Source organism: Eucyclogobius newberryi, unplaced genomic scaffold (genome assembly GCF_026437365.1).
Source record: "Eucyclogobius newberryi isolate DKJ021-1_F unplaced genomic scaffold, fEucNew1.0.hap1 SCAF_3, whole genome shotgun sequence".
Lineage (NCBI taxonomy): Eukaryota > Metazoa > Chordata > Actinopteri > Gobiiformes > Gobiidae > Eucyclogobius > Eucyclogobius newberryi.
Window position 1 is genome coordinate 38861355 of NW_027315945.1, and position 27543 is coordinate 38888897.

Sequence of the window (27543 nt, forward strand, 5' to 3'; positions counted from 1 at the left end):
TCAGTTTATGCAAAAAGGATCAGTTTGTTCATCTCTAAACATTTGATTGGTCTGTGGTGATTATTGGGGGCGGGGCCAGTGCAGACAATTTATATTTAAAAACTATAAAGGCTGATAACTCAATAGAACATGAATGTGCAGCAGAAATGATAATGTGTGTATCTAAATGTAATTTAGCATAAGTAATATTCAAACATGTATTTTGACGGCTCGATTTTCCTTTAAGTCTTATAATTTGATCATTTGGACCGTGCAGCTAAAATAAATGTTTTGAGAATGTAATGGTGATGTTTTTGTGTCATTTCTGAGATTCTGCCTTTTTCATAATCACTATTCAAAGTGCTTCGGACAAGTCGGACGAGTCATTAAACTAAAACGGAGATAAGATAAATATATTTAAAACGTTGCCAATTTAATCCTAGTGTAAGCTAATTTTTTGGGTTTAAAATTGTACTTCCTGTTTGTAAATGATGACATCACACTAGGAAATGAGCCAAAACTGGGCCAAAACGAACTTATTGTCAGTTTTGTTTTTTGGAGAATAGAAATACATGAAATTTTGTTTTAATGATGCATAAACTTTGTAGGATTCATTGCCTCTTGTGATTTCCTTTCTCTCGTTCCTCTTTTCTCTTGTGTCCAGAGGCTGAAGCTTCACACATGAACTCACACATTCACCACAACAAAACACACAAGACCCTCTCAGGTCATGGTCTAAACCAGGTCTAAACCAGGTCTAAACCAGGTCTAAACCAGGTCTAAACCAGGTCTAAACCAGGTCTAAACCAGGTCTAAACCAGGTCTAAACCAGGTCTAAACCAGGTCTAAACCAGGTCTAAACCAGGACTAAACCAGGTCTAAACCAGGTCTAAACCAGGTCTAAACCAGGACTAAACCAGGTCTAAACCAGGACTAAACCAGGTCTAAACCAGGTCTAAACCAGGACTACACCAGGACTAAACCAGGTCTAAACCAGGACTACACCAGGACTAAACCAGGACTAAACCAGGACTAAACCAGGTCTAAACCAGGTCTAAACCAGGACTAAACCAGGTCTAAACCAGGTCTAAACCAGGACTAAACCAGGACTAAACCAGGTCTAAACCAGGACTAAACCAGGACTAAACCAGGTCTAAACCAGGTCTAAACCAGGACTACACCAGGTCTAAACCAGGACTAAACCAGGACTAAACCAGGTCTAAACCAGGTCTAAACCAGGACTACACCAGGTCTAAACCAGGACTAAACCAGGACTAAACCAGGTCTAAACCAGGTCTAAACCAGGACTACACCAGGTCTAAACCAGGACTAAACCAGGACTAAACCAGGTCTAAACCAGGTCTAAACCAGGACTACACCAGGTCTAAACCAGGACTACACCAGGTCTAAACCAGGACTAAACCAGGTCTAAACCAGGACTACACCAGGTCTAAACCAGGACTAAACCTGGACCAAAACCAGGGCCAAGCTCAGTTTGTTCTTTTTTCAGTTAAGTTTGTTTTTGACAGTTTTGAACGCTCTCGTCTCGTCTGCAGATTGACACAGATTTAGGCGCGATCAGAACGTAAAGGAGCATTATGTAACATTTCTGGAGGAGTGTGTTCTACTTACTGCCCTCCAAATGTTGCAGAGTGTGGCATTAAACCTATTCAATCCATCTCTCATGTATTTAATTACAGGCTTTTTCAATTGCACAAAAGAAACCCATGCATTTTTACTTTCAGCATGCTCGCCTCTCCACAGACCTGACCTGTACTTTGGCCTTCACACTTTCCTGTCGCCAAGGAGATAAACAATGCCTTACCGTGGAACATTTCAGACGAAGCAAAAGCACTTTAATTTCCTGATGTACTTAATTTTAAGCTAAAATGTGGGGAGAAAGAAGTCGGTGGAAAACACGGGACAAAAGCAACATTCAGGAACATTTGACATGATCGTGTGCTTTATTTACACCGCTAAAAGCCACGTTCACAGCAAACGTCACATCCGGCCGCGCCTTCTTCAAACGCCTTGTTCAAACGCCTTGTTCAAACGGAGTAAAAAAAGACGAGTTTGAAATCGTTACAAAAGAGCAAAACGTCTGGAGTGAACACAGTGAACACGAACACCAGGGCGGCGCCAAAAACCAGGTCAGGAGGTCGATTCTCACTGAAGAACTGGAAAAAAACGACATAAATATGACGAAGCTGCACGTTTCCTTTTAGCGCAAGACCAAATAATATGAAAGAAATTACTATTGTGAAAAAAATGCTAAAGAATAGACAAATTTTGTCCCGAAATAGCACATTTTTTATGTTTTATATTTGTACTTCCTGTTTGTAAATGATGACATCACACTAGGAAATGTGCTTATCATCTATTGTCAATTTTTTTATTTATTTTTTGTGACCATTTTAATTAAAAAAAAGAAAAAAAAACTAAGAATAATTAACCTTGGCTGTAATCTGATGTCACTTCCTGTCATTTTCTACACATTTTTGGACGTTTCTCAACAAACGGCGACATTTGTATTTACAACAGATAAATTCACACACAAAAAGTCAAAATGGAAGTTAAAATCCGTCAGTTTTTCTGCTTTTACTAAACTCGTGCCTCCGCGAACGAGAAACGCCGCAGACTCCGAGAAGCGAGTCGCCGCGATGCCTCCAACGTCCACAAGAGGCCGCCGTTTCCCCCAAAAACCGAGACGTTCGAGTCGTCCGCGTTCACTCCAGGTCAAACAGAACGAGGCGAGTTCAAGACACGAGACGAATCCCGCGTACATTTGTAAACGAGGGTAAAAGTACACACACGTTTGGGAATAAAACCAAATAAAAAAACACTTCATTTTGTCAGTTGCGTAAACGTTCAGTGCATGCGTCTGAGGGAATCGCTCGAAAAACACTCAGAATTCTTCCACAAATGAACTTAAGACTCGATCAGCCTCATAACTTTGGTCTTTTATAACGACTTAAACGATTGTTAATCCCATCGTTAAGTTGTCGCTGAACATCGTTTTATAAAGTGGAGATTTGAGTGAAGACTCTGAGCACTTTTGTCATTTATTCCCGAATGATTACGTCAGTTTGATCAGCTTTAATTATGACTCTTTAGTTTCAATTACGAGGGCGGAGCTCACGATGTCGGAGGGCGTTTCAGACGGAGGAGGCGGAGTTTAGATTCAGTCCCGGTCCGCCGTCCGAGCTCCGCGTCGCGTCGTCACGACAACGCGGCCTCCTTCAGTCCGCTCGACTTTGCATATTTACAGCTAAAACATTTACACAGTTACGCGCGTCTTTGTTTTTCGTACCGTTTTCACGCCGCGCGGCACGGTTTTGGTCAAACGCACACGAGCTTTCAAAATCAAGCCGTTAACGTGTGAAATGATATACACTAGTGAATAATCATGATAATGATGATGATCATGATAATAATAATAATAATAATAATAATGATGATGATCATGATGATAATAATAATAATGATGATAATGATGATAGTGACAGTTGTGGGTTGAGTGTCGTCGCGCTTCGCTCAGTTTCAAAAAGGCGCGCTGCGGGACGTCTCTGCTCTCGGGTCAGTCGAGCGTCGGTCTCCGTGGAGATGTCGCAGCTTTGCCGGGATTGTTCCGCAGTACGGAATTAAACGAGTCAGATGTGCGGAGTGAGAAGAGAATGCAGGTTTTTGATTAAAGACGAGCTGCGATTAAATCGACTGATGGACCACGAAAGACGACGGCAGCGCCATCATCTTAAAGTCGACGAGTCAAACCATTATTTGGACTTTTGAAATACATTTTTAACCAAATAAAGGTGTAAATATTGTGACTGAATTCTTTTTAAAGTCCGTTTTCTGTAGATTACATTATTATCATTAAAATACGACTACGATCATTTTCTTTTACAACCGTCTCGTCACAATTAATGAAATAACACTTGCCGTCTCGCACACAAAGATCATAAAACACTTCATTTGTAAATATTCTCTCGCTGCAGAATCCTTCAGTCTTCATATTTAAACCTTTATTTGGTAAAAAATAAATTGTTTAAAACGTCTCAATGTTCAATAGAAATAACAGTTTGACTCGTCGACGACTGAAACAAAAATCAGCTCAAAATGAATCAAGACGGATGGACACGTTTAATGCCGTAGTGTGGGACATTTCAGGCAAAGCGATAAGATACAGAGGTTCCACAGTGCACCTTTAATGCACCTTTAATGCACCTTTAACCCACCTTTAACACACCTTTAACACGCTGTACATTCTGGGATGATGAACCGCTTTAGCCCTTGTTTTTGCGTCGTTTTGCGTCGGAAATGATGCGATTGCGTGTTTGTTTGTTTGTTTGTTTGTTTGTTTGTTCACATTGCAGGTTCAGCAGCGAGTGACGTGAAAAGACGTGGACGCAAATTGATTCTTTTTTTTCTTAGTTTGCTTGTTTTTCGCGGAGCTAGCGACGGAAGTTTTATGGCTTTTGTTCGTTTTCGCGTCGTGGTTTTCAGTCTGGCCTCCGGCGCTCGCTCGCCCCCCCCCCCCCATCAAAGCGCTCCTCTGCGTTTTTAAAAAGCCCGTTCGCCTTCACAGACGACGACGCGCCAGCGTTTCTGCTCGTTTAAAATAAGCTTTTCATTCAGGTTTCTCACTTTAAAGGTGCACTATGGGACTTTTCAGTTACATAGTGCACCTTTAAAAACGACGGTCAACACTTTTGGCCGACGCCATTTTGGGGGAAAAGTGAAGCAACGACATCGGTTTGTTCCACGTTTTCTGTCTCAAATTCATATTTCCATCCCTCAAAGTCCAGTCGAACATCCTGAACGTCTGCGTCGCTCAAAGAAATCCAGTTTGTCGGTGGAACGAAGCGTCACAATCGGCGTCGGGGAGATTGCGAGCGTCTTACTGTTGTCGCGGCGCCACCTGGTGCTTCCACGAGGGAGTCGCAGCCTTGAGCAGGTTTAGCTTCCTGAAGTTTGAGGTTTTATGTCCAGACGTTGTTCAGCGCCAAAATCTCCTCTTCACATTCTTCCTTTATTATTTATCCGAACAGCAACAGAAAGGAGAACGTTTTCGTGAGATCTTCAGAATCGTGAGCGCTTTTCGACAACCGAGCGATGCACCGGACGCGTCTTTAGTCGAGCTTTATACTCGTTCCTTCTCTCTCGCTGATCGTGCGTCTTGCTGAACTCTTGATGACCTCTTTTCCCTTTTCGTTCGCAGACTAAAAAGCCACGTTTCGACTGGTCCCGGGTCAGACTCGTTCGTCGGGAGAAGCAAATGTCACTCACACCGAACAAATCTAAATCGTACCTGAATTTCACTTTTTACTCCTGAGGTCGATCTGAGCGAGTCACAAAAAGACGTTTAGTGAGTCCAGTGTGTGTGTGTGTGTGTGTGTGAGGGGCGTGGCTAAAGCTAGCGTGCACAGGAACAGTTTTGCCTCATTTCTTTGACTTCTCTCAAAGCCTCTACGCCGCCTTTGAACCTCTCTTTATGTCATGCTAATGCTAATGCTAATGTTAGACGCATTATGACCCGAAAATATCAGATTGTGGCTCTTGACAAATGCGTCCATAAACAGGAAACGGCTGTTGCTAACGCGCTTTGCTAGCTTTGTGTTGCTAACGCACTTTGCTAGCTTTGTTTTGCTAACGCACTTTGCTAGCTTTGTGTTGCTAAGGCTCCACATAGTCAGCGCTTTAGCACGAGATCAAGTCAGAGTTTGGAGACAAATGATTCTTTAGTGTTTCTCTGCTTTTTGCCTCTTGTGTTCTCTCTCGTCCAATCATCTGGCTGTGCTGTGGAGCTCCTCCCCCTGAGCTGAAGTCCTCCTGGAGCTGATGCGAGACAGACCGCCCCGGGAGCCTCTCAGGGGCCACTGTGGATCATTTAAACGAACCCAGACGCTTCACTTAAGACGGGGGACACTTTCAGACCGTGTCGACATCTAAAAAGAACCAGTTGAAACGTGGCTTAAGCTTCTCCTCCTCTACATCTGTCCCTCCTTTCCGCCTCCCACTTTCTCCCTATTGTCCTCCCTTTCCCTCCTCTAGTTTTCTCTCTCCCTCTGCCCCACCTCCCCTCCCCTCTCCTCTCTCTCTCCTCTCTCCTCTCCCTCTCTCCTCTCCCTCTTTCCTCCCCCTCTTTCCTCCCTCTCTCCTCCCCCTCTCTCCTCCCCCTCTCTCCTCTCCCTCTCTCCTCTCCCCTCTCCCTCTCTCCTCCCCCTCTCTCCTCTCCCTCTCTCCTCTCCCTCTCTCCTCTCCCTCTCTCCTCCCCCTCTCTCCTCTCCCTCTCTCCTCTCCCTCTCCCTCTCTCCTCTCTCCTCTCCCTCTCTCCTCTCCCTTCTCCCTCTCTCCTCTCCCTCTCTCCTCCCCCTCTCTCCTCTCTCCTCTCTCCTCTCTCCTCTCTCCCTCTCTCCTCCCCCTCTCTCCTCTCCCTCTCTCCTCTCCCCTCTCCCTCCCTCTCCTCCACCCTCTCTCCTGCCTCTCCTCCCTCTCTCCCCCCTCTCTCTCCTCTCTCCCTCTCTCCTCCCCCTCTCTCCTCTCCCTCTCTCCTCTCCCCTCTCCCTCTCTCCTCCCTCCCTCTCCTCCACCCTCTCTCCTGCCTCTCCTCCCTCTCTCCCCCCTCTCTCTCCTCTCTCCCTCTCTCCTCCCCCTCTCTCCTCCCCCTCACAGGCTGAAGCTTCGATGGTGTGTCTTGCTGAACTCTTGCTTGCGTATGTCCGTGGCTCGGTCCCGCCTCTCCGTCTCTCGCTCCGCCTCCCGCTCCTCCCCCGTCACGCTGCTCACGTCGCTCAGGTCGCCCAGGTGGTCCACGGAGTCGTATCGCTCCAGGTCCGAGGCGATGGTCTGGAGGCTGAACACCGACACCGAGTCGGAGCCGCAGCGCTCGCGCTCCCGCTCCCTGTAGCGCTCCACCAGCTCCATCGCCGTGACCACGTCCAGCTGGAGCGGAGAGAAGGACCAGACATTCAGAAAGCATAAATATGGAAGGCTTTTGATTTTCTGTGATTTTTTGGGGCCTTTTAGTTGTTTTAAATATTAAACATGGCGCTCGGTTTCAGAACTTTGTACTTTAAGGACTTTAAGGAATTGAACATAAATTGGATAAAATGGGACTCATAACATGGACTTAAAGGCGCAATGGACGATTTTTCGGCGATTTGAGAACTCAGGCAGAAGTGCACATGCCACTCCCCCGTGCACATGCCACTCCCCCGTGCACATGCCACTCCCCCGTGCACATGCCACTCCCCCGTCTGGACTGATACAACACACAAGTACGATTATTTATTAGCGTGACGGAGCGCATCGCATCTCTCGTCTCCCGTAGATTTCCGTCTTCTTCTGAGTCAGCTCGAACAGTCTTTCTCCATCTTCATTTTGTCCCGTACACTGAGGGAACTATATTATGATAGATCAATGCGCTTAGACACAGGGAAACGTGCTGCTCTCATGGGGACGAGCCGCACGCGGCTGCAGGTGAGCGGTAGGTGAGTTTTATGATTGACACGTGGCAGGACAAATCGGCCGTCCACGCCACGAGGAAATAAGACTCAGATTTGGGCAAAAAAAATCGTCCATTCAACTTTTTATCTGTCTTTTTTATTCTTTTTTTGTGTGAATGCCTTACTTTTCCTACAGTTTCACACTATTAATTTTCAATTCATTTGTTTGAATGGTGTTGAATAATAATTGAATAAATGCATAGGTGGACTTGGTGAATTCACTCCGGTCTGAAACATGAAATGCTTTATATTTATCGGGCTGTGGTCGGTTATTTTAGGGCGATCATCACGTGAGATCCATCAGAAATGTGCCGTGTAACTTAGTCTCCTCTCCACCTCCGCTCAACCCTCCGCCCGCTCAGCCCTCCCGCTCGCTCAGCCCTCCGCCCGCTCAGCCCTCCGCCCGCTCAGCCCTCCGCCCGCTCAGCCCTCCGCCCGCTCAGCCCTCCACCCGCTCAGCCCTCCACCCGCTCAGCGCTTCGCTCGCTCAGCCCTCCGCTCGCTCAGCCCTCCGCTCGCTCAGCCCTCCGCTCAGCCCCCCGCGTGTGATATGACACCGCTACGTCTTTTCTTTCCTCTCTCGTGTCGCTCTGATCTGCTTCACGCTGAACAGTGCGACCGTGTAAATTATTCCAGAGGACAGACTCTTTTGTAGTTTGGGTCGTGCTCCAGCAGCAACACCAGGCAAGAAAAACTAACCCTTTTAAATGTGTAGAATTGAACCAAACTGGGGACCCATAATTCATGACATTTTGCTCCTGGTCGTGACGTGAGCCCAAACGGCCCGTTCCCTGTCGTACCTGGTCCGTCCCTCCGCAGGCGCCTCGCTCCTTCCCCGCGCTCTCCCTGTCGGCCTCTGCTCCCACAGGAGGACTCCTCAGGCTGGGACGGGCCTCTCTGGAGCCTCTCTGAGCGTGGATCTCCTCGCTGATCTGCTCCAGGTTCCTCAGCGTCACAGAGTATCGCGCCTTCACTTTGGCCACCGTCTCCTCCAGCTGCAGCACCGTCGTCTTGTGTTCCTGCAGAAAGAAGAGGGAGAGGTTAAGTCTGCAGCCGATTTAGCCTCAGGAAGCAGCAGATCTGCCTGAAGATGTTCAAATCCAGGCTTAACCCAGTTCTCCAGGACGTGACCTCCAGGACGTGACCTCCAGGACGTGGTGTTTGACTGACCTCCAGGACGTGACCTCCAGGACGTGACCTCCAGGACGTGACCTCCAGGACGTGACCTCCAGGACGTGGTGTATGACTGACCTCCAGGACGTGACCTCCAGGACGTGACCTCCAGGACGTGACCTCCAGGACGTGACCTCCAGGACGTGACCTCCAGGACGTGGTGTATGACTGACCTCCAGGACGTGACCTCCAGGACGTGACCTCCAGGACGTGACCTCCAGGACGTGACCTCCAGGACGTGACCTCCAGGACGTGGTGTTAGACTGACCTCCAGGACGTGACCTCCAGGACGTGACCTCCAGGACGTGACCTCCAGGACGTGACCTCCAGGACGTGGTGTATGACTGACCTCCAGGACGTGACCTCCAGGACGTGACCTCCAGGACGTGACCTCCAGGACGTGACCTCCAGGACGTGGTGTTAGACTGACCTCCAGGACGTGACCTCCAGGACGTGACCTCCAGGACGTGACCTCCAGGACGTGGTGTTAGACTGACCTCCAGGACGTGACCTCCAGGACGTGACCTCCAGGACGTGACCTCCAGGACGTGACCTCCAGGACGTGACCTCTAGGGTGTGAAGTTAGACTGACCTCCAGGATGTGGTTGAACTGAGCCTTGAGTTCAAAGTAGGGCTTGGACTTGACGATGGCTCTCTTCAGAGACTTCTGCAGCGTCTGGACTCGGGCCTCGGCGTCCTGACAGGCTTTAGTGACCCTCATGTGCTCTCGCTCGCTGCGCAGACGCTCCTCCTCCGCCTCGTTCACCTGCACACACACATTACACACACGTTACGCACACGTTACACACACATTACACACACATTACACACACATTACACACACACAATACACACACGTTACACACACACACATTACACACACACACGTTACACACACGTTACACACACACGTTACACACACACGTACCTTCCCCGTGGCGTGGTTGAGCATCTCCTGCCATGTCGGGTCCAGCGTGTTCTTGCCGTCGGCCATCAGTCCCTGCTCGGCCACATAAACCATCTCGCGCGCCGCCGTGTGCATGGAAACTGCCCGCTCGAAACGCAGCGCCGCCTTCTGTGTCTCCTGCTGCGCCTGAGGAACACACACACACGCACGCACACACGCACGCGGACACACACACACACGCAGATACACACACGCAGACACACACGCAAACACACACGCAGACGCACGCGGACACACACACACACAGACGCAAGCGGACACACACACACACGCAGATACACACACACACAGATACACACACGCAGACACACAGATACACACACACACGCACGTACGCGGACACACACGCAAACACACACACACACGCAGACGCACGCAAACACACACGCAAACACACGCGCAGATACACACACGCAGACAGGCAGACGCACACGCACACAGACACACACACACAGGCACACACACGCAGACGCACACAGGCAGACGCACACAGGCAGACGCACACAGGCAGACGCACACAGGCAGACGCACACACACGCAGACGCACACACACGCAGACGCACACAGGCACACGCACACAGGCAGACGCACACAGGCAGACGCACACAGGCAGACGCACACAGGCAGACGCACACAGGCAGACGCACACGCAGGCTCGTTTTAAAGATCATGAAGAGAACACGCACAAAGGTTTGTGTTGTTTCCGACTGCATTTGTATAATTTTTATTTTCACAAGCGCGTTCGTAATCAGGAAGCCAAATTTAAATGGAAGCAACATTGGCGACGTTCAGCAGGGAGTAATTAGGAGTAATTAGTCTGAACATGTCATCACTAGTGTGAGAAGAGCACTGGAAACTAAGGGATCATCTCAAAATAGGTCGAAGCTTAAAAGACGTAATATTTTTCGTCTCTCTCTGGAGCCCCTCCCCCTCAAAAGACAGACAAAAAATGTCTGGCTTCACAAAACATTTTCCGCGTTGATAAAACAACAGTAGCTTGATAGACCCTGCTCACCTCTAGTGAACATCCCTGAACATCCTTTGGTATGTTTATCAGTAGAAGTTATGAACTCTCTGTATTATGTCACCTGTCGCACATGTTTGTTTACTCAATCCACATGGTCCACGGGCCCTAGGGGCCCTACGTCACATCCCATTCAACCCAAACTGTGAGATGACCACATTGAGAGTCTCAAGAGGATGAGAGAGTGAGAAACTAATGTTTCTTGTCAAAACCTGTACCGTATTTTGCGCACGAAAAGGCGCACCGGATTATTAAGCGCACCATCAGCTATCTGTGTACCATGTGTACCATGTGTACCATGTGTACTGGTCCATACATAAAGCGCATAAGATAAACAAAACAGACGGATGAGTCAGTCAGTTGAGCTTTATGAAACGCGTTTAACTCATTCAGATCAACATTGTTCAACGTCAAAACACACTCTGCTATCGCTAACAAACACGTTAGCATATCCACAACAACTCCCAGCCTCGTTCAGTTGCAACACGTAAAATACAACACAATACACTCACTTTTTCAGTTCATTCCTCGTCATCAAATCCTTCAAATGCAGCTGAAGTACATCCCGCACAGCTATGACCAGACGTCCCGATTTACCTGGGACAGTCCCGATTGTTTACGTCCTGTGTCCCGGTTTAATGTCTGCTGGGGCGCATAATGGTAAAAGCAGCCAAAGCGCCGATAGTGCTCTGTGCTAAAACTCTTTGGTCATGTGATCCCGCATCTCGGAGCCACGCGGCAGTTCAGTGATGATTCCGGCCTTTTGATTCCCACAGTTGACAGATAGTTTAGCCCGTAAGCGCATAATATAATGGTCCCTTGGCAGCAGCCATGTTGAGGTCCTTCATTTACCAGTAGGTGTCTGCGTTGTGCCTGACTGAAAATGTTGTTTACGTTTTGACAAAGTGTCGCGTGGGCCGCGTGCAGGTAGACTACTGTTCCCAGAATGCTTTGCACATATGTTGTTGGGACTTCCGGTTCTGGAGTACTGTAAATATAGTCGCGCATCGGCGTCTCGTGTCCCAAATCTTCTTTATACACCGTGTACCACACAAAATATCTTCGCGGTCAGTAAGCACAACCAGAAATAAACCATATATTAAACGCACCGGACTATTAAGCACACGGACGGCTTTTGAAGACTTTTACGTGCGCTTTATAGTGCGGAAAATACGGTAATTGTCAATTTGCCTGAGTCTAGACCTTAGACATGTCAGAATGACAGAAACCGAACACACGCTTTTGTCTCAGTGAGAATCTCACGTCTTCTGTGATTGGCCGAAATCTCATGTTGGTCCTTCAGTGCGTAGCACGTGACTAGAGCCAAATCTCTTGATCATTTGCTGCGCCGCGTCTTGCCGCAAAAAAGCTTTTCCAACTTTTCTGCCCTGCTCCGCGCGCTTGCCACGGCGCGCCGTGCTCCCCGTACGCACCCGCCGCCTAATGTTGGCCTAATGCTCGTTGCTGATAGTTTTTTACCATTTCAAAACTGCCACAACGATGTATTGAAGCTTCAAAGCAACAAAAAGATGAAATGTAGGTTCAACCCCCCAAGACGAAAAATATTATGTCTTTTCAGTTTCAACCCATTTTGAGATGATCCCTAAGCATGTCCACAATCTGACCATAAATCTCCTGCTCCTCCTCTCGTACCTCCTTGGCGAGCCGGCGGGCCTCATAATACGGCCGCGCCTTCTCGATGCACGCTCCCAGCTGAGAGCTCTGAGCGTTGAGCTTCCGAGCCGACTCTGTGAGGATCTTCCTGTAGTTGGACCGCGCGTCCTGGAGGAAACACACAGACACAGACACAGACACAGACACAGACACAGACACAGACACAGACACAGACACAGACACAGACACAGACACAGACAGACACACACTTTATTAGAGACAAACCGACACGTCACACTCACGATGACACTAAAGTCTGTAAACATGTGGGTGTAATGCCTCATTCGTCCAACAATTCGTCCATTCAATATGATGATGATGAATGATGATGATGACTGTGATGATGATTATGACGATGACTATGATGATGAATATGATGATGACTATGATGATGAATATGATGACTATTATGATGACTATGATGATGAATATGATGACTATTATGATGAATATGATGATGAATATGATGATGATTATGACGTCATAAGGCGCTGGTACAGCTGGCAGCCCGGTGTAAACGCTCTCTCTTCTTTCTCACACTTATTGTGCTTTATCTCCTATATTTTGTAAATATAGTTAGTATATTTTTTCTATTTTACTGTACGATAGGGACACGCGCTGGAATAGTTTTTTAATTCAACTGTTTTTGACTTTTCGGCTGGATTTGAGCGTTTTTCGTTGCGTTCGTTGTGTTGTTGTGACGTGAGCTAGCTCCGAGCGAGCCCACCAGCCCCCCCCCCCCCCCCCCCCCCGCGCCCTCCGGCCGCGCTAAAGTACGGCGTGTCGTCGGTACACGTTTATATACACGTTTATATACACGTTTATATGAAAGAGGAACTTCACGAACGATCGGGACACGCACTGGAATCGCTTTAAATTAACGTGTTTTGACTTTATTCGGCTGGATTGAGTGTTTTCGTTGTGTCGTTGCGATGTGTCTTGGCTCTGAGTCCCCCGGCTCCGGCCCCGCCCCCCGGCTCCGGCCCCGCCCCCCTGCTCCGGCCCCGCCCCCCGGCTCCGGCCCCGCCCCCCGGCTCCGGCCCCGCCCCCCGGCCGGCGCCGTACCGCGTTTCCACAAAGGAGGAACTCATGAAACTGCGGAGAACAGTCGTCTTACCCGGAGATCGCCACGTTATCCCGTCGCAATACTGACCTAACCTAATACTGATGTGCAATTCTGTCATATGTGCAATTGCTGTTGGAATTCATGTGCAATCTATGTGCTGTCGTGACACATATTCATGTGCAATTACTGTCGTGATCACATGCAATGGTATTTATGTAGTTATTTATTTATTTGTCTATGGGAGTTTTTATTTATTTATAGGAGATCTTCTACTGAAAGTGTTTTCAGACTTCCTATAAGTGATCTGTTCTTCTGTATCTACCTCTGTATCTACCTGCGTTGCACCAATGAAATTTCCCCATGTGGGACAATAAAGGAATATAAAGTCTGGCGGTACTTTTACGGACTACGACAGAGTCTGAGGACTACGACAAAGTCTGAGGAATAAACACTTGGATGCCAACCGCCATTATTGTACAAAACTGTGAGGAGACCTTGCTCAACACCCGGTCTGGAGAGACGGGAGATGGCGGAGGAGAGTGGATCGGGGATGGAAGACGTTCTGGACGGCGTGGAGGAGCAGCCTTTTCTGCCTGCACGTGCCCGGAAACGTAAAAAGTCCCTTAGCTCGTCCGAGGGTTCTGGGAATGAGCAGCAGGATGAGGCTGAGGCTATTGATATCCGGGGTGAGAGCAGAGACTGTAAGGTGATCATAAAGCTTGCACAGGATAGTGCATCCTTTAAGGAGTGGAATTCAGTGGCATTGTCAAAGAGCCTAACTGTAGCTGTGGGAGTGATCAAGAGTGCGAGTGTCCTTAGAGATGGCTCGCTGCTGGTCGTGTGCAAGGACGCGGCTCAGCAACGGAAGGCGATTGGAACTAAACGTCTGGGTGGAAAGGACATTCTTGTGTCTGGTGCTGAAAGAAACACGGTCAGAGGAGTTATCGTAGGTGTCCCTACGGCGACGTCTGTGGATGAAGTTAAGGAGAATTTGACGGGAGTTACGGTGGTGGACGCTAGGCGTTTGAAGGTGACCCGGTCTGGGGTAAGATGTGACAGCTTGTCGGTAATGGTAACACTTGAAGGGAGATGCCTGCCTAGTAAGGTGTTCATTGGGTACATGTGCTATAGCGTCAGGCCATATGTTCCGCCGCCCCTGCGTTGCTTTAAGTGCCAGCGCTTTGGGCATATTGCAGCGGTCTGTAGAGGGAGGCAAAGGTGTGGTAAATGTGCAGGAGATCATGAGTATGGGAAGTGTGACGTGGGTGCAAAACTGAAGTGCTGTAACTGTGGGGAAGAACATAGCTCTGCCTACGGGGGATGCAGGTTTAGCAAAAAAGCTGCTGAGGTGCAGAAAATAAAGGTCTCTCAAGGTATATCCTATGCAGATGCAGTCAAGAAAGTTTCAAGTAACGAGTTTAGAGTAAATACAGAGAGAGGAGCCAGCGCTGCTCCCAGCCAGGGCGAAATGAGAGAGGCCAGCGTGGCTCCCAAGAAGTGTGAAGGTTTCAAGAGTGGAGGTCCCAAGTGTGCAGGTTCCAGAATTAATGAGAATACCCTGGTTGTGGATAGAGAGGATTTTGTACTCTTTATGGTGGATGTTGTAAACTGTGCTGCTCAGACTCAAAGCAGAACTGAAAGGATCAGGATCATTGCTAAAGCTGCAGGGAGATTCCTTGGAACAAAGGAGCTTGATTGGGCAGATATGGAAAGCAGGCTAAAGGCGCTAAATGGGAGTCGGAGTGATGGGGGTCTGCTTGTGGGGAGTCAGAGTGATCGGAGTGACGAGATGGGGGTGGGGGTGGTCTCCTGTCCTCGCCCAGTCTCGTAGACGCACGGCGACATCAGTGGACATATTAAAGCCTATAGAATTAAGCCTGAAGAATAAAGCTGTACGGTGGAAGCGCCGAACGTCAAAGAAGGAGAGGAAGATGAAGAAGAGTCTCCCTGGAATAAAGCCGGTCACAAAGACATATCATGACCTCATGGGCTTTGTAACACCAAAGCAATGGAAGGAGTACTTTTACGGACTACGACAGAGTCTGAGGACTACGACAAAGTCTGAGGAATAAAGTCTGGCGGTAATGCAACACTTGGATGCCAACCGCCATAAAACAACAACAACAACAACAACAATAAAGGAATATCTTATCTTATCTTATCTTATCTTATATGATGATGAATGATGAGTATGATGAATATGATGACTATTATGATGAATATGATGACGAATATGATGATGAATATGATGATGAATGATGATGAATGATGATGCATGTGATGATGAATATGATGGTGACTATGATGATGAATATGATGACTATGATGATGATTATGATGATGAATGATGATGCATATGATGAATATGATGATGACTATGATGATGATTATGATGATGAATGATGATGCATATGATGACTATGATGATGACTATGATGATGAATATGATGATGACTATGATGATGATTATGATGATGAATGATGATGCATATGATGACTATGATGATGACTATGATGATGACTATGATGATGATTATGATGATGAATGATGATGCATATGATGACTATGATGATGACTATGATGATGAATATGATGATGACTATGATGATGACTATGATGATGAATATTATGATGATTATGATGATGATGAATGATGAATATGATGACTATTATGAATATGATGATGACTATGATGATGAATGATGATGATGTCTGTGATGATGAATATGATGATGAATATGATGATGACTATGATGATGAATATGATGATGACTATGATGAAGATGAATATGATGATGATTATGATGATGATGAATGATGATGCATATGATGACTATGATGATGATTATGATGATGATGATGATGCATATGAGGATGACTATTATGATGAATATGATGATGAATATGATGATGAATATGATGATGAATATGATGATGAATGGCTTTGAGAGAAAGTGTAGTTCTCGTGCTCGTCCCGTTTCACGCGCTTTATAAAGAATTCAAAGTGTGTGACGTCAAATCTAAAATAAACTCACGTCCAGCTGCAGCTCCAATTTGTTGATCTCAGCACTGGCCTCGTTCAGCTGCTCCAGCTCGTCCTGGGACACAAGGACATTTAGGTTTAGAGACAAGGGACGGAGACGAGAGGACACAGGACAGACACAGGACAGAGACAAGAGGACAGAGACGAGACGAGAGAGACGAGAAGACACGGGACAGACACAGGACAGAGACAAGAGGACAGAGACGAGAGGAGAGAGACAAGAAGACACGGGACAGACACAGGACAGAGACAAGAGGACAGAGACGAGAGAGACGAGAAGACACGGGACAGAGCAAGAGGACAGAGACATGAGGACAGAGACGAGAGGAGAGAGATGAGAAGACACGGGACAGAGCAAGAGAACAGAGACAAGAGGACAGAGACGAGAGAGACGAGAAGACACGGGACAGACACAGGACAGAGACGAAAGGAGATAGACGAGAAGACACGGGACAGACACAGGACAGAGACAAGAGGACAGAGACGAGAGAGACGAGAAGACACGGGACAGAGCAAGAGGACAGAGACATGAGGACAGAGACGAGAGAGACGAGAAGACACGGGACAGACACAGGACAGAGACGAAAGGAGATAGACGAGAAGACACGGGACAGACACAGGACAGAGACAAGAGGACAGAGACGAGAGAGACGAGAAGACACGGGACAGAGCAAGAGGACAGAGACATGAGGACAGAGACGAGAGGAGAGAGACGAGAAGACACGGGACAGAGCAAGAGGACAGAGACAAGAGGACAGAGACGAGAGGAGAGAGACGAGAAGACACGGGACAGAGCAAGAGGACAGAGACGAGAGGAGAGAGACGAGAAGACACGGGACAGAGACGAGAGGACACGGGACGGAGACGAGAGGACATGGGACAGAGATGAGATGACACGGGACAGAGATGAGAGGACACGGGACAGACGAGAGGACACGGGACAAAGTGTGGTGTGAATCAAACCACACTTTGGTGATTATTGATCTTTGCAGCAGCAGAAAAATGAGCTCTAATGATTCACAACATTCAGATTTTAGAGTGAACCAAATGTCTTTATAAAGTCATGTTTTTAAGTGTGTCATTTACCAATACAAGCGTTTGAGATGATCAAACATGGACTGTGCTGCTTCTGCTGGTTCTGAACATGTTATTGATGGATCTGGTTCAGGACCTGCTCTGGACCGGGCTCAGATCATTTTGTCAGATGTGTTTCTGTAAACTGAACTCATTAACAAAATAGCTGCTCTAATCATAAAGAATATTCATATCAAATTAGATGAAGTTTGGTGACAACTGCGGCCACCAAAACGGAAAAGAATCAAGATAAAATAACTATTAAATTAGAGCCAAAAGTTACTTTAACTGTAGTTACAGTGCATCATATTCATCATTATTTAACTGTTGTCAACTTAATTTAATAATGACTTAAATGCTGTTTTGTTATAAATGTGATGGATTTTCCCTCCTTCTCCTCCAGAGACCGGGGGCAGGTGCACACTGAAGCCGAGCAGAGTGAGGGGAAAGCGGGGCTCAAACCTGAATCCTCGGGTCCAGCTCCTCCTCGTACGGACTGTGCACTTTCTCCCCGGGACTCTTGGGTTTGTGCCCGCCGTCCTCCTCCGCGTTCACCCGGGCTCCTGTTGAGGCTCCGGCGCAGTTGTCACCTCCGGCGGCGGTCGCCTTCTTCCTCCCCTCCTCCGGGACTCCGGCGGGGCTCGCCTCCCTCCACTCCCCAGGGTCGGACTCCCCTGACCCGGCGGGGCTCTCACGCTGGTCCCCCGGCTCCATCCGGGCCTGAACACGACTTTTACCTTAAAACTCTCCAAAAACGGAGCGGAAAAGTGTCCCAAGGCCGCGGCCGCGTAGCCACGACTAAAACAAACAGTAAAAGCAAACAATAAATATAAACCAGGGCCGGGAATTCTAATATTTGAGCCAAAACGCCGAGATTAGCCTAGCCTAGCATGCTAATAGACACTGAACTTGGCTCTAATTTGTCCAAATCTGGAGGGAAAGTTCAGCAATAAATACACGGGATGATAGTTTGATAAGAGTCCATCACGGCGCGGGTCCGTTGGGGTCATATTGTCGGTGCGTGTCCCCGGAATGCTTCATGTTTTGGAGGTAGCCGGGGCATGTTAGCCGGGGCTAGGCTAGCTCACTTCTTCACTCATGTTTGCGACTGAAGTAAACAGAAAGTGCCGAGTGTTGGAGACGGAGCGCGCATCGGGGTTATGGTCCGCGTCGGCTCCCGTACAAGTCAATAACATTTACATTATCTTAATTAAGTTTTACATATTTTTTCTTTATTATTCACATTTTGCCCTAGTTTGATTTCTAGCAGCAACGCACACATTTTTAAACTAGCTGTTGATTAAATGTCACTATATTACATTAACTACTTCTGTAATAGACCTGTTATTACTCAGCAAAATCACACTAAAAATCACAAAAAAATTGTCTGGAATAATCTATATACATTTCTTATTTTTGTGTTTCTCAATAGGAATTTGATCATCTCAATTTGTGGATTTTTAGAGGAACTGTTTGCAGAAGAACATTGGATTTTACTATAACTTTTTTAAATCTTCAATATTTTCTCTTCGGCGATGGGTCTGCACGTTGCTATTAAAGTCGCTTCCTGCTTTTATTTAATATTTCAATTACAGGGATTTTAACGCTAAAAAAACCTAGGAAAAAGACTCGAAAGGCTTGCCCCTCCACCGTTCTGACTTGTAACTTAAAACCAGCAGGATAAAGCGTGAACGCCTCCAGTTTTGCTATGTCCTTTCTTATTCACTTTTATTCATTATTATTTATCACAGTATCAGCGTATTTGCAATAATTGTACATCATATTATTTACAGTTGGGGCGGGGCTTATCAGTGTGCAGAGGCGGAGCTTATCAGTGTGAAGAGGTGGGGCTCATCAGTGTGAAGAGGCGGGGCTTATCAGTTGTTGTTGTTGTTGTTGTTGTTTTATGGCGGTTGGCATCCGAGTGTTGCATTACCGCCAGACTTTATTCCTCAGACTTTGCCGTAGTTGTTGTTGTTGTTGTTGTTGTTTTATGGCGGTTGGCATCCAAGTGTTGCATTACCGCCAGACTTTATTCCTCAGACTTTGTCGTAGTCCTCAGACTCTGTCGTAGTCCGTAAAAGTACTCCTTCCATTGCTTTGGTGTTACAAAGCCCATGAGGTCATGATATGTCTTTGTGACTAGAATAGTTGTTGTTGTTGTTGTTGTTGTTGTTGTTGTTTTATGGCGGTTGGCATCCGAGTGTTGCATTACCGCCAGACTTTATTCCTCAGACGTTTCGTAGTCCTCAGACTCTGTCGTAGTCCGTAAAAGTACTCCTCCCATTGCTTTGGCGTTACAAAGCCCATGAGGTCATGATGTGTTTTTGTGACTAGAATAGTTGTTGTGTCAGAGACCAACCGGCTTTATTCCAGGGAGACTCTTCTTCACCTTCCTCGCCCTCTTTGACGGTCGGTGCTTTGGGAAGTACAAAGCCCATGAGCTCCACACTTGGAACCCATTCATATGACATATATACTTGTACCACTGTGTTTATGTGTCATTGTTTTCAAAGCCCATGGGATCAAAGCGGAAAGAATGAACTCGGCTCCACTCCAGGGAGACTCCTCCCCACCCTCCTCGCCCTCCTTGACGTTCGGCGCCCCGGAAGCACAAAGCCCATGAGATCATGGGACGTCTTTGTTGTTTTACAAAGCCCATGAGGTCATGGGACGTCTTTGTCGTTTTATCCCTTAGAAGTCCTTCTTCCATCACTTTGGCGTTTCTAGGCCCATGAAGTCCAAGCGCGTTAGAACATCCTCTTGCTCCTCATCCTCGGCTCAGTCTCCAACACCCCCCACCTCTATAAACGTTTACCCAGCCCTGTGCTACATAAGTAAGCAACCACAGCCTGACACAAACCCTGTGACTGGATCGCCAGAACGTTCCGCAGATTGAACTCCCGCCCATTATTCCGAAACCACAAGGCCAACCCGGCCCTTTCCCTATCATAAGCCTCACAGCAAATCAGCACATGCTCGACAGTCTCTGGCACCCGACAGTGACCACACAGACCGGTCGGATGTTTGCCTATCCTACTTAGTGACCAATTGAGTCCAGTATGGCCAATCCTCATGCGGGCGAAGGCCCTTTCCTCCCACGCGTTCCTGCCCATAGACCCGCAAGGACCCACACTACCCTGTATGTGATAGAGATGCCGTCCAGTAACACAGTGGCTCCAAAATTCCTGCCAAAGGCCGACCACATGACTCTTGATAACAGGCTTGATTTCAGATTTGCTTAACTCAACCGCCACATCAATTGATGGCCGCCGAAGGGAACGTTTAGCCAGTGCATCAGCCATTTCGTTACCATCCACCCCCACATGCGCAGGGACCCAAATGAAGGAAACCCTCACATCCTTCCTGGACAGGGAGAGCATCAGACAGAAGATGCCATTCAACACATCCTGTCTGCAATCCGATTTCCCAGATTTAATGCTTTGCAATGCAGAAAGGCTGTCAGAGGCCACCACAATGCCGCAACACTGCAAAGCAGATTCCGCCCATTCCAACGCCAACCGTATCGCTATAAGTTCCGACGTGAAAACAGAAAGGCGATCTGTCAACCTCTTCTTGACCGCCAGCCCCAGGTCAGGCACAAAATAAGCGGCGCCAGTACGCCCACTCTCAGGATCCCTAGACCCGTCGGTATAAATAAACACATCACCTGAGTGCTTATCGATGAGCGCTTGAACGGCAAACTGCGGTGCCCTCCCAGCGACTCCTCTAAGCTTGCCATGCAAGCTAACATCAACAGGAGCCGGGACAAACTTCCACGGAGCTATAGCAGACAAAGCCACCGACGGGCTCACACGCAGATCACCAACCCCCGCAAGCCGCGCCTTCGCATTTCCTACCTGGCCGAAAATCATACCGCCAGCCTCACTCTGCCCCCCATCAACCCTGAGAAAGTCCCTCACCGGGTGAGAGCTCGTATGACCTTGCACATTCACCCAGTAAGCCAACAGAAGTTCTAGCCTCCGGAGCCGTAACGGCAATTCCCCCAACTCAACCTGCAGCGCCGAGACAGGGGAGGTCCTAAAAGCCCTACAGCAGATGCGCAAGGCCTGGGCTTGCTCCACATCAAGCTTCTTTAAGTTAGTCTCAGCCGCAGACATGTAGGCTATACAGCCATAATCAATAGCCGCCCTCATGACGGCCCGATAAATACCCAGGAGCGACCTTCTGCTGGCCCCCCAGTCCTGGCCGGATAGACAACGAAGCAAGTTATTCACCCTTTTGCATTTACCACTGACCTCATCAATGTGCCGACGCCAACTAAGCCTCTCGTCAAAGGTGACCCCCAAGAACCTCACCTCCCTGACCTGTTCGAGCACCTGCCCATGCAGTCGAAGGGAGACGTCCCTATGTCCATTGAAGAAACAGATCACTTGAGACTTCCGTACGGACAGTTTAAACCCCCACTTCAGGGTCCACTGCTCCACCTGCTGTATTGCCCTTTGCAGTTTCGCCTCGTAAAACCGGAGATTCCTCCCTCTCACCCATAGAGCGCCATCGTCAGCATAAAGGCTCCTCCCAACAGACCCATCCACGTTGTCAAAGATGTCCTTAATCATAACATTGAACAAGATAGGGCTACACACACTCCCCTGCGGGATCCCATTCTCCACCCCATAGACCCCAGAGTAAGCAGCGCCCACTCTGGTTTGGATACGCCGGCCAGACAGAAAGCTCCGGACCCAGTTAAACAGTTTACCCTTCACACCACACTTCCGCAGCTTAATGAGGAGCCCATCCTTCCAAACCATATCGTACGCCTTCTCCACATCAAAGAGCACCGCAATAACCTTTTCTTTCTGAGCCCTGGCCAGCTGGATATCAGATTCCAAACACAACACGGAATCCATGGTGTTCCTGCCCCTACGGAAACCACTCTGGTGCGCGGGAAGCAAACCCTGACTCTCCAAGAAGTAATCCAACCGCTCGGTAACCATGCGCTCCATCGTTTTCCCGAGCTGCGACGTCAAGGCAATCGGCCTATAACTTGAAGGGTCAGACGCTGGCCTACCCGGCTTCAGAACCGGCACCACCGTAGACTGTTTCCACGCAGATGGAACACAACCTGAATCCCAAACACGGTTGAAAAGACCCAGGACTAGCCCAAGCGTGTCATCAGTCAAATGAGAGAGCATGTCATAGCACACCTCATCTTTACCCGGGGCTGTCTGTTTCGCCTTAGAAAGTGCTCTCCTTAGCTCAAACAAACTAAACGGAAGGTCAAGGTCATCATGAGTCGAAGGCTGGTGCCCAATCAGCTCAGAATTCTGGGCCAAAGTACTCTCCCTGTAGTGCCTTTCCGCAGGTGAGAGATTGTCAGAGCTGTGCACCGACACAAAGGTGCTGGCCAACAGTTCAGCTTTGTCAACGTCGCTGACTGCTTCAACACCATTCAGTATTAGGACCGGGGTCCCACGACGGCGCTCAACCCCATGCATCCGCTTAATCATCCCCCAAACATCCCCGAGACGCGTTTCTCTCCCAATTTTGGAACAATACCGCCTCCAATAGGCACTCTTGGCCGTTCTCACAGTTTTCCGCACAACAGCGCGGGCCCTCTTGTAGTCAATGAGGGCACCCTCAGTGTGGGCAACCCTTAGCCGGCGAAACGCCGCATTTCTCGCCCTAACAGCATGACCACATGCTTCAGTCCACCACGGCACCCGCTTCCTATGTCCACTACCACCACTCTTAGGAATCGTGCCTACCGCTGACTGCGTGATGAGCGAGACAATTGCACTATTGAGATCATCCACCTGAGTCAATCCTCCTTCCTGCAGAACCCTAGAACCATCATCAGCTTTCCTCAGGAAAGCCCCCCAGTTCGCCCTTGCCAACTGCCACCTCTGGATCCTCGTCCCCCTGACCACACAGCTCCCAAAGCCAATCACGGTGCGGACTAGATAGTGATCGCTACCAAAAGAAAGATTACCAAGAACCTCCCAACTACAAACACCAGCTAACTCCTTGGACACAAGTGTAAGATCTATTGCACTTTCCGCACCGGTCCCCATATCATAGCGGGTCCCACCCCCATCATTCAGACAAACCAACTCCCTTTGATTGATAAAACCCTCTACCACCTGCCCATACCTATCGGTACCACTACCGCCCCACAAAGCGCTATGCGCATTAAAATCCCCACACCACACGGCCTTTCCCCGAACATCCTTACCGATACTATGTAAGGACTCTAGCGTTAACTCACCACACGGATTATAAAGGTTAACCACAGTAACAGCTTCACCACCCAGCCAGACCCTCACCGCCAGGGCCTCCGGCGCTTTACTCACACTGACAACAACGTAATTTAGGTCATCTCGGACAAACACAGCCACACCTCCGCCTCTACCCTGCTCCCTATCATTCCTAACACACACATACCCTTGTATCCCAAAACCCCACCTAGGTCGTAACCAAGTCTCCTGCACGCACATAACGTGAGGCTTGTTCAACAAGGTAGAGACAAAATGCTTAAATTCCTGGCCATTAGCACGAAGACTACGCGCATTCCATTGCAAGACAACCACCGCCATTATGAGCCCCCGGAACCTGACGGCGCATCGGGAGCCCCCCCACTCCCACTGCCAGAATGGGGCAGGGCGCCCTCCCGCAGCGCATCCTCTATCTCCGTCCACTCGGGACCCCCAGCTCCAAAGTACTTCCCTGCAGCCTTAGCGATGATCTTAGTCTTTTCGGATCTCTTCTTGGTTTGCCCAGTACAGTTAATCACTTCCACTATAAAGAGGAAGAAATCTTTCCTCTTCACAACCAGTACATCCTCCGCACCCACAGGGCCTCTGCCCGTGGAAGCCACACTCACGGGCATCCCAGTGGGGACCTCCCCCTGGCTGCGGGCAACGCTGCCCCCTCCCCTGTCGCCTAGGACACCAGCAGCACTGGCAGCCCCCACTGCATCCACCGTCACCTGACTACCAGACACCTTCTTGACCGCATCCGCGTAGGATATGCCTTGAGAGGCTCTAACTTTTTGCACCTCCGCAGCCCTCTTGCTGAACACGCATCCCCCGTAGGCAGAGCTATGCTCTCCCCCACAGTTACAGCACTTGAGTTTTGCTCCGTCGTCACACTTCCCATACTCGTGGTCTCCTGCACATTTACCACACTTCTGCTTCCCTCTACAGACCGCTGCAATATGCCCAAAGCGCTGGCACTTGAAGCAACGCAGGGGCGGCAGAACATATGGGCGTACGCCATAGCGCATGTACCCAACGCACACCACACGAGGCAGGATCCCACCTTCAAATCTAATCATTATCGACAGGCTGTCACACCTTACCCCATCCCGGGTCATCTTCAACCGCCTAGCATCCACCACCTTAGCTCCAGTCAAATTCTCCTTTATGTCATCCACAGATGTCGTCGTAGGGACGCCTACTATAACTCCCCTGACCGTGCCTCTTACAGCATCAGACACAAGAATGTCCTTCCCCCCCAGACACTTAGCTTCAATCGCCTTCCTTTGCTGAGCCACGTCCTTGCACACAACCAGCAGCGAGCCATCCCTAAGGACACTCGCATGCTTGACCACTCCCACAGCTACAGTCAGGCTCCTTGTCAACGCCATCGGATCCCACCCCTTAAAGGACGCATTATCCTGCGCGAGCTTTATGAACACCTTACACTCTGAACTCACATCCCCGACATCTGCAACCCCCCCGCCCTGCTCCTCACTGAGAGAGCCCTCCATAGACGAGCAAGAAGACGCCCTACGCTGCACAGGATCAGTGGCTCCAGGGGAGTCCTCCCCGCTGTTCATATCGTCACCGACCAGGTCACGCTTCCTCTTCTTCTTCCCCATCATACGGACCGAGGCGTTCCTCTATGTTGTCGTAATATCCAAACTGTTGTCGTTGTAGTTTTTTATGGCAGTTGGCATCCAAGTGCACGAGGTATTGTTCGTTGTTGTGTTGTTGTTGTTGTTCGGCAGTTGGCACTTTGCCGTAGTGTGCAGAGGCGGGGCTTATCATTGTGCAGAGGCGGGGCTTTTTAGCGTGCAGAGGCGGGGCTTATCATTGTGCAGAGGCGGGGCTTTTTAGCGTGAAGAGGCGGGGCTTATCAGTGTGAAGAGGCGGGGCTTATCAGTTGTTGTTGTTGTTGTTGTTGTTTTATGGCGGTTGGCATCCGAGTGTTGCATTACCGCCAGACTTTATTCCTCAGACTTTGTCGTAGTCCTCAGACTGTCGTAGTCCGTAAAAGTACTCCTCCCATTGCTTTGGCGTTACAAAGCCCATGAGGTCATGATATGTTTTTGTGACTAGAATAGTTGTTGTGTCAGAGACCAACCGGCTTTATTCCAGGGAGACTCTTCTTCACCTTCCTCTCCCTCTTTGACGTTCGGTGCTTTGGAAGTACAAAGCCCATGAGGTCATGGGACATCTTTGTTGTTTTACAAAGCCCATGAGGTCATGGGACGTCTTTGTCGTTTTATCCTTTAGAAGTCCTTCTTCCATCACTTTGGCGTTTCTAGGCCCATGAAGTCCAAGCGCGTTAGAACATCCTCTTGCTCCTCATCCTCGGCTCAGTCTCCAACACCCCCCACCTCTATAAACGTTTACCCAGCCCTGTGCTACATAAGTAAGCTTATCAGTGTGCAGAGGCGGGGCTTATCAGTGTTGTTGTTGTTGTTGTTGTTGTTGTTTTATGGCGGTTGGCATCCAAGTGTTGCATTACCGCCAGACTTTATTCCTCAGACTTTGTCGTAGTCCTTAAAAGTTCTTCTTCCATTGCTTTGGTGTTATAAAGCCCATGAGGTCATGAGATGTCTTTGTTATTGTATCCTATAGAAGTTGTTGTCCTCAGACTCTGTCGTAGTCCGTAAAAGTACTCCTTCCATTGCTTTGGTGTTACAAAGCCCATGAGGTCATGATATGTCTTTGTGACTAGAATAGTTGTTGTTGTTTCAGACAACAACCGGCTTTATTCCAGGGAGACTCTTCTTCATCTTCCTCTCCTTCTTTGACGTTCGGTGCTTCCACCGTACAGCTTTATTCTTTAGGCTTCATTCTATAGGCTTTAATATTTCCACTGATGTCGCTGCTTGGTAGCCGTGCGTCTACGAGACTGGACGAGGACAGGAGACCACCCCCACCCCCATCTCGTCACTCTGATCACTAAGTTGTAGCTGTTGTTGTTGTTGTTGTTGTTGTTGTTGTTTTATGGCGGTTGGCATCCGAGTGTTGCATTACCGCCAGACTTTATTCCTCAGACGTTTCGTAGTCCTCAGACTCTGTCGTAGTCCGTAAAAGTACTCCTCCCATTGCTTTGGCGTTACAAAGCCCATGAGGTCATGATGTGTTTTTGTGACTAGAATAGTTGTTGTGTCAGAGACCAACCGGCTTTATTCCAGGGAGACTCTTCTTCACCTTCCTCTCCCTCTTTGACGTTCGGTGCTTTGGAAGTACAAAGCCCATGAGATCATGGGACATCTTTGTTGTTTTACAAAGCCCATGAGGTCATGGGACATCTTTGTCGTTTTATCCTTTAGAAGTCCTTCTTCCATCAGTGTGCAGAGGCGGGGCTTTTTAGCGTGCAGAGGCGGGGCTTATCAGTGTGCAGAGGCGGGGCTTATCAGTGTGCAGAGGCGGGGCTTTTTAGCGTGCAGAGGCGGGGCTTATCAGTGTGAAGAGGTGGGGCTTATCAGTGTGCAGAGGCGGGGCTTATCAGTGTGAAGAGGTGGGGCTTATCAGTGTGAAGAGGTGGGGCTTATCAGTGTGAAGAGGTGGGGCTTATCAGCATGCAGAGGCGGGGCTTATCAGTGTGCAGAGGCGGGGCTTATCAGTGTGAAGAGGTGGGGCTCATCAGTGTGAAGAGGCGGGGCTTATCAGTGTGCAGAGGCGGGGCTTATCATTGTGCAGAGGCGGGGCTTTTTAGCGTGCAGAGGCGGGGCTTATCATTGTGCAGAGGCGGGGCTTTTTAGCGTGAAGAGGCGGGGCTTATCAGCATGCAGAGGCGGGGCTTATCAGTGTGAAGAGGCGGGGCTTATCAGTGTGAAG

General features: G+C 48.7%; 1 protein-coding gene across 1 annotated transcript; it reads right to left on the reverse strand.

Moving 5' to 3' along the window:
* Positions 1–6638: 6638 nt before the first annotated feature.
* sh3bp5la (SH3-binding domain protein 5-like, a) lies at positions 6639–18555 on the reverse strand. Its single transcript, XM_072461603.1, has 7 exons — positions 17969–18555; positions 16425–16487; positions 12302–12430; positions 9586–9750; positions 9250–9423; positions 8285–8503; positions 6639–6921 (listed from the first exon to the last, which is right to left on the reverse strand). The coding sequence occupies exons 1-7, from the start codon at positions 18218–18220 to the stop codon at positions 6646–6648; spliced, it is 1278 nt and encodes a 425-aa protein (XP_072317704.1). The 5' UTR covers positions 18221–18555; the 3' UTR covers positions 6639–6645.
* Between the last annotated feature and the right edge of the window lie 8988 nt (positions 18556–27543).